The sequence below is a fragment of the Varanus komodoensis genome, unplaced genomic scaffold, assembly GCF_004798865.1.
Source record: "Varanus komodoensis strain SLA01 unplaced genomic scaffold, ASM479886v1 scaffold57, whole genome shotgun sequence".
NCBI classification, from domain to species: domain Eukaryota; kingdom Metazoa; phylum Chordata; class Lepidosauria; order Squamata; family Varanidae; genus Varanus; species Varanus komodoensis.
In genome coordinates, this window is record NW_025336182.1 from 3594413 (window position 1) to 3609117 (window position 14705).

Below are 14705 nucleotides of genomic sequence, written 5' to 3' on the forward strand. Positions count from 1 at the left end.
GCTTCTTGCCTGAGCTTGTCCGTTTGGTGGTGGTCCGGATGAGGGTCAAGGGCAGAGCTTGTGCGCCGGAGTGGGCGCTGTCGCGTGCCCTCTCGTTCCCGCTCGGCTCTGCTCCAGAGGCCCTCCACTTTGAAACGTGTCTTCTCAGACCGGCCTGCGGTGCACGATATAGGGGTGGCTGGCTGGGTGCGCCCCCCGCCCAGCGCCGCTTCTCATGCCGCTGCCCAAGAACCCCCAGTGCCACCTGCGCTCGCTTCTGCACAGCTCTCGGCGGCAGCCCATTCCCTCCGGCGCAGCGCAAGCTGGGTGTGCTCTGGTTACGGCTGTTGCATCACCAGCCCGAGGAGCAGAGTCCGCTGGCCAACACCTTTGGCCGCTGTGTGGCGCAGAGATTTGGGCTCGCGTGAGCTGGCCTTCCCCTCCTTCCGCCTCTCCCGCTCGTGTGTCCACAGCCTCGCTCTGCACTCCCTCCAGGCACTCTCTTGGGTCAGCGGCCGCCGCAAAAGACCCCCGGGACCGCTGCGCATCGCAGTCCGGATGCTGCTCTTCACACGGCATCGTCTGCCCATTTTGGAGGGACCGGTTTCGCTTCGGGGTGCGGCCGGTTGGATGTCCGTTTGATCCTTGGCTACTAGCCGGCTGGATCCATGGCGTGGCGAACGCACCTTTGCAGGACGGGGTGGTTTCCACTGTCCTCAAAGGTGCCGCGGTGCAGGCTTGGGAATCTTTTGCCTCGAGAAAAGGCAAGCGAGGGGAGATGGGATGGAGGTGCGCAGAATTACGCCGGGTTAAAGCTAGGAAATAGTCAGGGCTGGAGAGGCAAGAACTTGAAGGGCCGCATCAGGACACAGGCGGGTGAGAGATTCGGGATGGAATGGAAGAGGACCTTCTCCACGCAGCACCGAGCTAAACTATGATGGGATGCTTTGAAGGCCACCAATCCAGTTGCCGTTGAAAGGGGATGGACCAATTCATGGAGACGCTGTCTGCAGTGGGGCTATATACACCTATCGCTGGGGAACATGTGCTGGAGGGTGCTGCCACTGCCCACGCATCCTAGTTTATGTTTTCTCATGCTCTGCACCGCTTGGAACACTTCGGTTCTTGTGCAACGGAGAAATGAATTGATGAAATGCCTTGGCACGGAACCAGTTTGCTCCCATTAACTTCATGGTGAAGGTGCTTGAGTGTTTGCTTATTGTACAAAACACCTGAGGAGCTTTCAGGTGGGTTGCGTTGTTAGTGGGATAAAATTCACACCCATCCTACATAGCTGGCGATCCCAACAGATAAGCCAAGCTGTGTTCTCTTTCCCTGGACTGCGAAAGCTTTTTGTCACACTGGATTTTCTCTGATGTTACCTTGTTTTAGTGCTACCCGGGCACAGGAGATCATATCTCCAGTGCATGAGTCATCTTTGTAGAAACAGCAACAAAACACAAAATAACTTCTCCCAGGAGAAATCAAGAGCGTAAACCAACTTCCTCCTCCTTTCTCACTCACTCGCTCACTCGCTCGTTCTTCCTGCTGTGGTCCCAAAAGCACAGCAGCTTCTTGCTTCCTCCTTGACTGAAGGAAAGAGTTTTGTGCATGCCCAGAAGCACGCTGAAAAATTATTCCTGGTGAGCCGGTAGTTTGGAAGAGACACCCAGGTGCATGTCAGTTAACATTCCAAAGGAGCACTTCTGAGCATGTATAAAGAGCCTCTCCTCACTAGGAGCCATGCAGTCCTTCCTGGATGTGGACCTAGGCATTTAGTGCTGCCGCTTCCGGCCTCGTGCATGCCACCTCTGTTGGCGCATGACTCCCAGTGCCAGCCCTGCTGGGATTTCACCACTGGTCCACTTTGCTGGGGACATCCAGCAAGGGAAGTGGTCTTTGCGGGGGGTGGGGGGGGTTGGCACCCCCGTTGGAACAGTCTTCTCAGAAGTGTGTAGAGTTTCATCTTTATACTCCTTCCGGCATCAGATGAAGGCCTTTTACACAAATTCTGTTTCACCAGCTGGGTGCCTGCCTTTTCTGTGCACAATTTAATCTGGTCTTTAAAGATGACAGTGGTTTCTTACCACTGAAAAAGTGGAATTGCAGTGGGTATGTGTTTAGGAGGGGTCTTGAAAATGAAATCCATTTTATTTTTTAATCTTGGCCTTATGCCTGCTTGTTTCCAGTGCGGTGTCCGCCTTGGTTCTTGGCATCCTCTCTACTTTCCATAGACGTTGTGCCGTTCTCTCTCAGAGGCAGGATACTGGGGGCAACTCATTACGGTGATCGTCCCATTCAATTTCTGTGTGTGAGGGTAATCCTCTGAGTACCATGCCCCTTCTGAGCAACTCTTCGATCTGTTTCCTCCCAGCTTTTGGGAGTGTTGACAAGGAAGCTTGCACATTCCCAACTGCGTTTTGTTGGGGAAAACCAGTCGCCCCAACCTTTTAATCCCTTGCATTCATGGGGAAAGCTGGGGAAGGGTGAGAGCGGCTGCCAGGTAGGAATACAGCACGGCCTGTCTAAGCAGAGCCCGTGTCTTATCTCGGCCTTCCGCCCACCTCTCGGTAGCGCCTGCCTACCTGCCCGTCCAGTGCGCTTCCCCTCTCCCTCTGGCATGCTCTTTTCGTTCTCCACCCTCCTCTGCTCTCCTTGCAGACGCACTCGCAACCGTGGGAGCACTCAGATGCCAAAGGTCGGGATATAATCAAGCAGTCTCCCTCTCTGCAGCTCAGGCGCGATTATTCCGCTTAGCCCTGCGTCCCCTGTTCCCCCCGCTCCCCGTGTAGAAGGCGGCGTCCGTGGGTTACCTTTGACTCTGGGGTTGTTGCACCTGTGCTGGGAAGAGCAGAGCCACCGAAATCCGAGGGACTCGGGACGACCTCCGTCTCACTGAATCATTTTGGTGGGTCTCCTCTTAAGGTGGACGGGATCCAAAGTGGCCCCCTGACTTGCGCAGCGGACGGGCCGTCAAGGCAGCGCTTTCGCCTGACCCGCTCTTCGCCTTCTCCGCAGGATGCTGCAGACTCTACATGACTACTTCTGGTGGGACCGCCTCTGGTTGCCAGCCAACCTCACCTGGGCTGACCTCAAAGACCAGGATGGCCGGGCCAGCACCAAGGCCTCCGACCTGTACATCACCATCCCTCTCGCCTTCCTCTTCCTGGTCATCAGACACCTCTTCGAAATGTGAGCATCCTCACACCTGGGGAAGGCAGGGGGGCTGAACAGGTGCCGCACGTGCAGGAACCACGAGGGCGCCTGGCTTCGGTTTCCTTGTTGCACGTCGTTGGGGATTTCGAGAGCTGAGTCAGGGGAGGGGGGCAGACTAGATGGCCTTGGAGGCCCCTTCTGACTCGCTCTGTTTCTGTGAGGTCCTTGTTAAGGCCTCACCCCGGTCTCACTCTGCAGCATCAGTGTGTAGTCTCAAAAAGAGGCTCCTGGTGCCAGGCCGGGAGCCACGTAATTTCTGCCACAGGGAGGCGGGAGCATCCGGCTCAGGGATGGGACTGCAAAAGCCACCCTGGGCAGGGCAGGGCTGGGCTGGGCTGGGCTGGGAGCGTGTGGGAAAGCTGCCACGGGCTGAGACGCGGGTGTCATCCCTGGGTATAATAACACCCTTGTGCTGCTCCCCACCGGGAGCCGGCAACCCGAGTGATGTCAGCAGTGTTTACGGACGGGCCTGGGACAGCGGGCCAGAGCGTTAAAGAGCCATTCTTCACGCGGGCTGACAATCTCTCCCTCCCCGCCAGCATCCCGCCCCCCACGCCGCCCCAGGGGGGAGGCAGACAAGCGGAGCTTTGTTGGGGGCCCGGCAGGCTGTGGGTCCGTGCGCTGGGGAGGCACCTGCGATGGAGAGGGCAAAGGGAGTGGGGAGGAGGGCTTTGCGTTTGAGAGACGTGGGGCTCAGCTCCGGCAGGCACAAACGTGTCTGCAAGAGCCAGTGGGGCTCGGGGGCTCGGAGTGTGGGGCCAGGACATGGGGGAGCTGAGTTCGAGTCCCTACTCAGCCACAAAACTTGTGGGAGTGGCTGACCCTCACAGGGCGGCTGCTGGGCGAACGGGGAAGGAAGGGAGGGTGGAAGAGGCTTTGGGCTCCTTGGGGGGGCGGTGGGGGGGAGGCAGGAAATAAATGTGGAGATAAATCCCGAATGGGGATGAACGGATGCAAAGTCCACCATCTGCCAGCCGGCACCAAGTCCGTTGTCGGCTGATCAGCCCTTCTGCTGGCCCTTCGACAAGGAAATGAAACGGGCGGCTCAGGCACCGTCCCGGCAGGGCCGACGAGTATCTCCGAAGAGCCAAAGGGCAGAGTAGCAAAGTTGGAGAAATCCAGAATTCCTCGGCATCCCGCTGGTGCCTCCTGCGGCAAGCCAGCTTTTCCCACCTTGTGCGGATTCTGCAGCTGTGCAGGAGGCAGAAGGGCAGCATTCGAAATAGCATGTTAAAAGAGCCCCTCCAGGAAGCCCTTGCTCTCTAAGCGCTCGAAGATAGTATTCTCCGGGCAGACACCTGGCTCGTGTGAGATTTAAGCTGGTTGCCAGAGACTGGGCAGCGGTACCTGGCTGAACCAACAGTGAGCGGCCGTGATTTTGGAAGCATCCCTCATTTGAAGGGGAGATTTTAAAGCGACCCGGAGGAGGGCCTTCTCTGTGGTGGCACCCCGACTGTGGAACATGCTCCCCAGAGAGGTCTGCCTGGGGCCAATGCTTCTTTCCTTTCAGTGCCAGGCAAAACCCTTTTTATTCTCCCAATACTTATTTTATTTTATGCCTAATACTGGATGCTGTGCTACCGTCTTTGCTGTTTTTATTCTATTTTTGCATCACTGTTGTGAACCATCCCGAGACATCTGTGATGGGGCAGTGTACAGAAGTTTTAAATAAATAAATGAAGGTCCTTGTGTGCCTTTTGGGGAGGGGGAACGTGTGCTGAGAGGGACCTGGTTCCCCACCAGACGGACGGAGAATCTCTCAAGCTCACTGCCTTCCCCACTGCTCTTCCGACTCTTGGGATGAAGAAAAACAGCAGTCTGTTTTAACACTTCTTTGAAAAACACAGACACCATTGCATGTCAAAGGTGCTTTTGTTAAGTAGGTTTGCATGGCCACCTAGTGGCTGCCTTGGGCTTGGTCTGCCGGAGCGGAGACTCGTTTTGCAGGGTAGGAAAGGTGTTTTGGGGGAATCCCAAAATCCTCCGTACATGTTGACCTGCTTTCAGATGGAGGAGATAAGACATGTTGCAGGGTAGGTTTTGGTGCTGGCATATTAAAGAGGGAGATACCAAGAGGGCTGAGATGGGTCTGGAAGCCAAACCTCCCAGCTTCCTGTGCCCACCCACACACGGCCCCATGATCTCAGGTAAGCAGTAAAGAACCACACTTTGTACATGCTCCAAGAACTCCCCCTCTCCGTTCATGTGTATTTTCCCAATTTCCGTTGGGTGCCAAATGCCTCCTGGGCTAAGCCCTGAGTCAGAGGACGATCCAGTGGCTGCAGAAGTGCAGAGCTTTTTCCAGCACCACCTTAAGCTTCAAACTGCTCTCACAAGATGCCTCCAAGAACTCTTCTGATGCCGTGCCTCCTTTTCTCTCTCCTTCCTTGTGTCCGCCGCTTTGTCCTTCAGCTACGTGGCCACTCCGCTAGCCGGACTTTTGAACGTCAAAGAGAAAGTGCGGTTAAAAGCCACACCGAATCCCGTGCTAGAAAAATTTTACACTTCTTCCTGCAAGCACCCCAAACAGGTAAGCGGGAGCAAGAAGTGGGGAGCGGACCTGGAAAAGAGGGCGCCGTAAGGGGCCGCTGCTCCGCCACTTCTCCCAGAAAGTTCTAGGTTTGGGGCCCCACTCGATCTTCGAGTCAGGCTGGGACTCTTGGGATAGCCAGGCTGAGGAAGGGCAGGAGAGAGCCAAAGCGGCAAGCATGCGCAGCTAAAAGGCGCACATCTCTCCTAGCCTGGCCCAGCCTTCACTGGGATGTGCCCCTTGGGCCAGAAGGCGCTCAGTGCCCGGGTGCAAATCGCTGCCCTGTCTCGTGACGCCGCCGCTGCTCTGATCGCCTCTGCGCGGCTTCTCCCCCTCTGCCCGTGCAGGCCGACGTGGAGGCCCTTGCGAAGAAGAGCGGCTACACCACGCGGCAGGTGGAGCGCTGGTTCCGGCGCCGGCGCAACCAGGACCGGCCGAGCTTGCTGAAGAAGTTCCGGGAGTCCAGGTAGCTAAGAGCGGGCGCCGGCCACACGACTGCGCCTCACGCCGGGGGAGGACGGCAGCCCCTTCCTCTGCCCCCTTTCTGCGTCTCTCCGGCACCGGCTCGCCCCAGGTTTAGAGGGAAGAGCATCCAGGAACGAGCGGGGGACTCGTGGCCCCCCAGATGTTGCCGGCCGACGATTCCAAGCGGCCGGCGTGCTGACCAGGGCTGGTGGGGACTGCAGTGCGTCGACAGCGGGGCAGACACCGACTCCGACCGACTGCAAGCCCGCTGGATGCTGGGCCGGGCAGCCTGGGCCACGCCACCGCCTGCCTCCCAGGGCCAAGCCAGCCCCCTTCTCCGTTTAGGCCCAGTCGGCCACGTCCGAGACGAAGCCCAGGGCTGGTTGCCAAGCACAGAAGATCTTTGCGTGTGCAGAGGCAGGCATCACACTGCGCTTGGGCCCTCGCAGCCGCCCAGAAACGGCTCGCTTCCCGCAATCCCTGCCTGGGAGGGCTTGTGACTTCCCTGGAGAGCAAAGGAGCAGCAGGGTTTGCAGAAGTGCCCCCCACAAAAAAAAAAAAAAACACCTTTGGGGAGAAGCCCCCAAACAAGCTGGGGGTAGAAAGAGCCCTGTGAGGGCCCTGACAACAGCCCTGGCCCACCGACTCGCTGCTGAGGGCGAGAAGGTCAGGGTGGAGGCGTGGAATGGAGCGTCCTGGACAAGGCATGGCTGGCGGTCGGGGGGCCTCGACAAGGCCCTCTGCCCCCACAGCTGTGCTGCACTTCTCTGCCGTTTCCCTACTCGAGAAGTCTGCAAAAATGCGGAGACCCTCCGCCCCAGGCGATCCCCTGACTCTTGGCTCAACTGGAATCTGTTACAAAATGGAAGACTGATGCATGGATGGGGACCAGGTGGAGGTCCCAAGCTGGTGAGGGCAAGGCACTCTGCATGTGCCCAGAGACACTCTGGACATGCTTGACGTGACGTATTTTTCTGTGCTCGGGGGGAAAAAACCACTTTGTGCTTCCTTTTCCAGTTGGAGATTCACCTTTTACCTTCTTGCTTTCATTGCTGGCATGGCCGTCATAACAGACGTAAGTGCGTTCTTCCTTTTTGCCCCCCATCCCCGGCCCCCAGTTTAACCATCCTCTCCAATCATCTTTTTTTCCTCCCCCCCCCCCCCCCGAGCTGTAAAGTTTCCTCCTAAATTGCTCATCTCTCCTTCTTATCTTTGTCTTCTCATCTTGCAGAAACCTTGGTTTTATAATCTCCGGGAAGTCTGGGAAGGGTATCCAGTTCAAGTGAGTATTTTCTTTAAAATACTGTTTTTCTCTAAGAAATTTGTACTGCATTTTGAAGTAGTTTTTAAGAATAAAAGCAACAAAAGTCCCATTGAGGTCATCAAAGACATCCACTAAATTATAGTTCTTCGCCTGCTCCTGAACTAGCTGAAACAGGCTAAGTGGAAGCTTGAAACCAATAAAACGATGAAAATACAAGCTGTACAGCTTATAAACATGTGTCATTTTGTGTGTCTCTGCGTATGAATCAGAACACATATGAGCAACTGTACTTGTCTGGACTTTGATCAAAAGGCCGAAGGGCTTCCACACAGCTCAGAGACAGAATTCCTTGCTTGTAAGCGATTGCTGGCGTAAGCGAAGACACCAACCCAGAGTTTAGGCTGCCTGAATATGGCTCAGCTGGCATTCTGACCCACAAACTATGCAGGAAAAGAACCCGTGGTTTGTTCCGGGGCCGTGAACTCTGAGTTACTTGTAGTTAAGACCTGGTAGGGAATCCAAATGCAAAGTTGGCACATCTTGAGACTTACAGCTCAGCAGGAGCAGGTCACAACTCTGCCGGTACCTGTGAGCACCTGTGGTACCTGAGGGAATCCTGGACAAGATGGACCTGGATTAGCATCGGGCCTCTCCCTGTGGATGAGCAAGGCAGGTCTTCACCTGCCAGAATTTTATTGGGTGTGACCATGTCACATTTTAGAATTTAAAAGCCACCTGTGCACAGGAAAAATGCAAGGTTTCAGTCCCTTTAAGGAGAGGGGTCCCTCCTTTTCCCCTCAAATTAGGTGTCTAAAATGGATTCCCTCAATCCTGGCAGCCCACCTGGCTCACTTTTAAGCATCCCTTGGCACGCAGCTTGGGCTTCACCTGGGTTATTTTGCCTTGGCATCATTCTCAGGACTTGCTGCCGTCTCAGTACTGGTATTACATGATCGAGCTGTCGTTTTACCTGTCTCTGCTGTTCAGTGTTGCCTCGGACGTAAAGCGCAAGGTGAGCTGCCTTTTTCTCCTGTGGGGCGGGGGAGTGGGTTTGCTCAGGAACGCCCTGGCCACCCTACAACACAACCTACGGCCCCCCATGGTAGACAGCGGGGCCACCCAGCCATCCCCTGTGGTTTATCGATGCTCAAACAACCGAAGGTCCAAAACCCGCCACTGGGCGACACCTTGATCCAGGCTGACCAAGCTTCCTTAAAAAAAAGTGCAAGCTTTTTTGGCACTGCAGAACTCTTTGTCAGGGGAGATGTGACTGTGCTGGCCGGGGAAGGTGGGGCTGATCCCGCTTTTCTCCATGGGCTGGAGGGCAGCCCGCAGAGCCCCTTCTGAGATCAGAGGAATCGTGACGCCTGGGGAGCTGGATTAGGCCCGAGACGGGGTTCTGCAGCTCCGCCTTTGCACTCGTTCCCTTCTTCCCTTCCCGATGCTTGGCTGATGCCTCTTTCGTTTCTTCGTGGCCAGGACTTCAGAGAGCAGATCATCCACCACGTGGCCACCATCATCTTGATAAGCTTCTCCTGGTTCACCAACTACATCCGTGCGGGGACGCTGATCATGGCCTTGCACGACTCTTCTGACTACTTGCTGGAGGTGAGTGGCCCGCACGCCAAGCAGCACCCCAGCCTTCGCCTGACTTCATGGCTGAGCTTGCAATTGTTTGGAGATGCCTAGAAGCAGCAGCAGATGCTTCGGAACAGGCTGAAATAGGAGGAATATCTCCAGGAACCAGACGTGCCGTCCAGCTTCGTCCTCTTCCGTGGTGGCCTCCGTGTTGCATATGCGGCAGTGGTGCAGAGTTGGACCCTTTGGGCACGGAGAGGCCAAGTGACGCATGCAGATTCCTTTAACGACCCGCGCCATTGCTTGGGGCCTTGATGGAGACTTTTGGACATTAGAACATGCTCTTCCTGTCTAGGCTCGGATGTGTCCCAAAGTGGAGGCGTTCATATCATTCCTTGATTCTAAAGCAAGGGTGTGGATGCACAGGCTCACTGGGACCCAGAGCCAACTCCCCTGGCTTCCTGACTCAGCCACATACGTTTCTCCTCTGAGGCTCTCCTCAGTTGGCGCTCTCTCATGTTTCATGCCAATTAGTCCCTGTTCTAAAAAGTTGATAGCAACTGGCACAAAGCCGGCGGGGTGAGGGGGGAGTATTCCCGATCTAAGGCAGCCGGCTGGCCAGGGATGATGGAAGTTTTAGTTGAGTACATCTTGAGAGCATCAGCTTGTGGGGGCCAAGACAGATGTCAAGAAATGTGTTAGACCCATCTGTGAAAATTGCCTTTTCTCTTTCTGTCTTGGCAGTCTGCAAAGATGTTTAATTACGCTGGCTGGAAGAACACCTGCAATGGCATCTTCATAATCTTCGCAGTGGTCTTTATAATAACCCGGCTTATCATCCTTCCCTTCTGGTGAGAATTGTTTTTGCACGTTTTTTTAAGGGAAAAAAGTAAATGCATTAAAATGCACAAATGCAAGGAAACCTCAGTATAATCTCATATAATGTTTAGGGAAAAAAGGATTTCTGCGGCATACTAGGAATTCCCGATTGTTTCCCCTCTTGCTGTACTTGCAGATGATATTCTCTTTTTTAATCTTTTCTTTAGTGCTTGCAATGTTTTTAATCTGGACTTCCCCAGCTTGGATAAGTTGGATTGCACTCCCATTGTCCACAACCAGGGGCCATGCTGGCTTGGGAAGGTGAATGCTGTCATGCAACTCATCTGGTTGGGGTGAAAAACACTGCAAGTCATAACGATTAGGAATCGAATCAAGAAGAGAGACTCCCGTCTTTATACCTTGTGTTTTTCAGGAAGGTTGCTAGAGGCTGCTTCAACCAGCGAGATTAACAAACTAAAAAGCATTTTGCTTGGGGGTGCATTGGTTCCTCTTGGCAAATCATGCAACTCTGAACACAGTTCTTGGGAAATGTTTGCAATTTCCTGAACTTTGTTGACATTCAGAAATGTGTGCTTTCACGAAAGCAGATTTGCACAAATTTCCCCTTCCAAAATCCTGCAGATTTTGTAAAATGAACGCTTTTCCTGGGTGAAAAATTCATCAACAGCACACATTCTGGAACGCAAACCAGGCAAAACAAACTCTGAGGAAAAATTCAGAGAATGTTTGCAACTTGGCCACAGCACATTTAACTGTTCATAGTTTTAATTGACAATTGGGTAGCACTTTTTGTTTAAAGGAAGAAGTTTATTTTTATTTTAACCTGCAGTGGACAACTGCCATGTTAAAAGGTTTTCTCTCCAGTGTGGTAAGAGCACGTTGCAAAGGACAAAGAATACATTTTATGGTTCCCCCTGCTGAATTCCTCCCTGTTTTTTCAAGATGTAAGTTTTGTCTGTGCAAACTGTGAAGCACAGAGCTCCAATACTCGGAAATGCCTCACCACAACTTTCTCTCGTCTGTCACCCAGGATGCTGCACTGTACGATGGTCTACCCATTAGCTTTTTATCCACCATTTTTTGGCTACTACTTCTTCAACTTCATGATGGTTATCCTCCAGAGTCTGCACATATTTTGGGCATATCTCATTATACGCATGGCCCAGAAATTCATAACTGGAAAGGCAAGCTTTATCTATCTTTCTCTCCTTGGCTTTTGCTTTGCTTGGCACAACAGGGGAGGGTGTGGTGTGAAAACGAAGGAATGAAGAAATAAAATGGGACTTTCTCCTAAAGTTCATTTCCTTCTGAGGTGGAGAGCATTAAAAGGGAGGGCCTTTGCATGTAAGAGGAGGTGAACTGTGTGACCTCTGTCTTGGGAGTCATGAGGACTAGCAACCTGCTTTTTGTTTCGTCTCCTTTGTTATTTAAATGTAAAGCTGAATCGCTTGGGATCGGCCCTTTCTCATCATTGCAGCCTCCTGCTTGGCTGTGGCGGTTCCTCCTCCCATGTCTGGGCAGAGCAGGATGCATGCAAAGCAGGTTGCGCTGGGGAAGAGCAGCAGTGATGCCAGGGGCCGTCCGTTAGTGGCCCCACCTGTCTCGGCCCCCAGCCCTCTTTCTAGTTCCTGGTTAAAGTCTCAGCTCGTTACTTGGATGCCACTTCTGGTATGCTCAGGAGAGATTTCTGCCCTTTAGCATCGAAATGTGCCATTTCTGCATTTACGGTCTTTGCAGGCTGCCCCGTAACAAAATTCTCAGGGACACGATAACCGCAGGCATCCATGCAAACCATTCCAATGCTTTATTTTCGGTGAAATGTTTTGGCTGCTGCCTTCATTGGCGATTTTAAAATCCCATCGAGACGTAAAGAAAAATCGCTGTCGAAATGGCCGGAACTGCCGAAAGCAAGGCAGCAGCTACTGGCGAACGGACGGTCATTAAAAAACTTGGCTAAATAGAAAGCTTGAGGCATCTGAATTAGTGTGGAAGCTCCGGGGGACCCAAATTGGGCACCCGCCTCTCTTGCTGCGCTTGTCCTGTCCTGGTTTAACCTCTTCCAAATCCCTCCAGGTGGTGGAGGACGAGCGCAGTGACCGAGACGAGACCGACGAGACCGAAGAGGAAGAGCCGAAGACCGGCGCAGGTGCTGGCGCCATGGCAGACACAAAGAACGGCCCTCTCACCAACGGGCATCCCATCTTGAACAATAACCATCGGAAAGCCGAATGAGTCTTCTTTTTCTCTACCTGCCCCTCTTCGGTTTCCGCTCGCCTGTTGTCTGTTGAGAGATACACAAGCCAAGATTTTCTTTTTGAGGCCAAACCAAAAAATTTCTCCAAGGAGAACTTCAGAATTCCATCACTAGTGCAGGAGGTCCTCTCTTTTCCTGATCGTTTGACCTCTTCCTACAAAATTGGCTGAATTGTTGGTTCCACGCCAAGACAGACTCTGAAATTCCCGCCATCTTCCTTTTTTCTTTAGAGAATTAGTGATGCGTATGGCTCACCCTTAGAAATCCTCTTCTGACAGGAGTTGCAATAGCAGAAAATGGGCAAGCTGTTTTTCTTCTCCCCTGCCCCTTTATAGGAAGAGCTGGGGGAGTCAACGGCCTTGTTCTTTTGCCCCCCCCATCACCAAACTGCCTTAAAACGACGTTGGGAAGACAAACTGAAAAGCGGGGGTTCTTTCCTTCCCGAATTCCAAAATATAAATTTGTCAACCTCCAAGAAGCTGCAGGAAGGAAGATAGCGGTGACTTATCCCATGCCATGTGCTCTCTTTACATTAAAAAAAAAAAAAACTATGCCAGGTATGACATAAATTCACCAACTAAATACGCATTTTCAAGTTGCCAGTCCTCATTGAGGCTTTCTCCTTCCTGTGACAAAAGCCTTTGAATTCAGTGGACTGGAAAGCTGGGTTTCTTCTGTTCTCAAGCTCCCTCCGTCCCAGGTTCTCTCCAATCTGCAAAGCTCTTCTGTCGAGAAAGCCGCACCCAGGTCTTTCACAGGGCCAGCTCCTCTGGAGAGGCCACGGGGACCTCTGGAAGAAGCGAGCGCTTTGCCTTTGAGATGGTCTGGAGAGGGAGAGAAGGGCGGGAGGCACACGCCACCCGCCCGTCCCGGAAGTCTGCACTGGCTCTGGCTTCCGGTGTTCTCCTGTCCCTTCATGCTGCAAAACTTGGGGGGAAGAGAGGCGGTGTGTACCGCATGGGAGTGGGCGACGCGCCTCGCTCGGGATGCAGCCCTGGCCAGCCTCGCTTGGGAGGGGAGCTCTCCGGGCAGCCGTGTTCCTCCCTATTGCTGGACTCCAGCCAGGAATGCAGCCTGCCTCCCTTTCGGTCCTGACGCCCCTCGCGACCCCCAGCTCCAGGTCCCCCCACCGAGGGCGGGGTGAGGTCCTGCAGAAGCCAGGCTCGTCTTTCGCAAGGCTCGCCGTACTGTCAGCTGCACCGAACCCAAATGCACGCCACCGGCCCTTCTCCCCCGCATGCACGCATGCTCGGGATGCCTTCGCCCAGCCGCCTGCCTGGGTGCACCGCATCTGTAACGCCACCCCAATCGCCTGCGGATTTAATTCAAGAGTTGCGCGGCTGCGTGTGGCAGAGTGGGGATCGTTTGGAGGGCCGCTGGGTTTCAAGGGTGGATATCCTATTCAGAGCATGTGAGTACAGCGGACCCCGTTGGGGAGGTTTTGGGGGGCACTGCTACAGCAAACGTACCGCTAGGTCAAAGACGGCAGCGGGCTGGCATGCCACTCACGGTCCCTCGGTTGTTTCCAAGCAGCACATGCGTCTGTGTAGAATATATTCCACGCACACCACTTCACTCTCCTTCCACCTCTTTTGACCTGGAAATTAATGCTTTCTCACTTTTCACCTAGCTCCCCTTTTTCATCTTTTTAAAACAAGACACCCAGAATTCTTGTGTACTCGACCCGCTTCTTCCCACCCATTCAGAACACAGTTTTTTAATTTATTAGATAGGATTTTCCAAGTACCAAAGCAGAAGACTTCAAGCAAAGAAGGGTCCAGACAGAACAGAACCACTAGTGGAATTGGAAAGAATATTGGGTGTGTGTGTACGATGAAACGGCAATTTATTTCTCCAGCCTAGCCTGGACGGGTGGAGAGGGGTTTATAAAAGGACCATTAGCCTACCTTCAGACCAAAATGTGTACGGTTTTTTTGTAAAATAAAGATTAAAACCTAAATAAAACTAATAAACATCTGTAAAAAAACAAACCAACCGTGTGCTCTAATGGGCTTTTCCTCAGGAAAACCTTGCTTTTCATGGTGTTCAGACAGCACAGCGATTTTCAGATTCCTCCTGCATCTCTGACAGCCCTGAAGGGTAGGCCAGAAGTGCAAGCCAGCACGGCTGCTTGGTTCCAGCTAGGGAGAGGCGAAAGGCTCACGGGGTGAGTTGCGGTGAGCAGCACTGGGCGCGGCAACGTGGCAACCGACAGCGGCTAGAGCAGATTCCTGCAGACGACGGACATACTAGCTTGACTCCTCACCCTGTGAAAAGTCCATCCTGGCGTCTGTCCTGAATCTCCCAGCATCCACTATGATGGGAGGGTGGCAGCTTTCCTTCCTCGGAATACCAGAACCGGAAGGGCATCCTCCCACGCGACTGAAAGGCGGGACATCCGGGACAGGCCAAAACGAGCCCTTCACACTGCAGAGTTGAAGGATGAAATGCCAGGAGGGAGAGCCACCCATGTGGATGACGCTAAAGGCAGACTCGTTTCAGGCACGGAGGAGCTGACACTCTCGGCCTACAGGTCTTGATGGCCGTTGGCTGCACTTAACAATCCGGCTGCCGCTACC

General features: G+C 53.6%; 1 protein-coding gene across 2 annotated transcripts in view; it reads left to right on the forward strand.

The window, feature by feature from the left end:
• Positions 1-14117, forward strand: part of CERS2 (ceramide synthase 2) — a 29586-nt gene extending 15469 nt beyond the window's left edge. The window contains exons 1-11 of one of the 2 annotated variants that reach the window (XM_044449156.1): positions 2350-2887; positions 2998-3171; positions 5608-5725; positions 6073-6191; positions 7208-7265; positions 7422-7472; positions 8374-8466; positions 8934-9062; positions 9777-9883; positions 10903-11056; positions 11946-14117. In XM_044449156.1, the coding sequence (XP_044305091.1) occupies positions 2999-3171; positions 5608-5725; positions 6073-6191; positions 7208-7265; positions 7422-7472; positions 8374-8466; positions 8934-9062; positions 9777-9883; positions 10903-11056; positions 11946-12104 (1161 nt within the window). In that variant the 5' untranslated portion in view covers positions 2350-2887; position 2998 and the 3' untranslated portion in view covers positions 12105-14117. Of the gene's footprint in view, positions 1-2349; positions 2888-2997; positions 3172-5607; positions 5726-6072; positions 6192-7207; positions 7266-7421; positions 7473-8373; positions 8467-8933; positions 9063-9776; positions 9884-10902; positions 11057-11945 lie in introns of those variants that run through there. The other variant, XM_044449155.1, reaches the window with a different exon arrangement.
• The last annotated feature ends 588 nt before the right edge of the window (positions 14118-14705 follow it).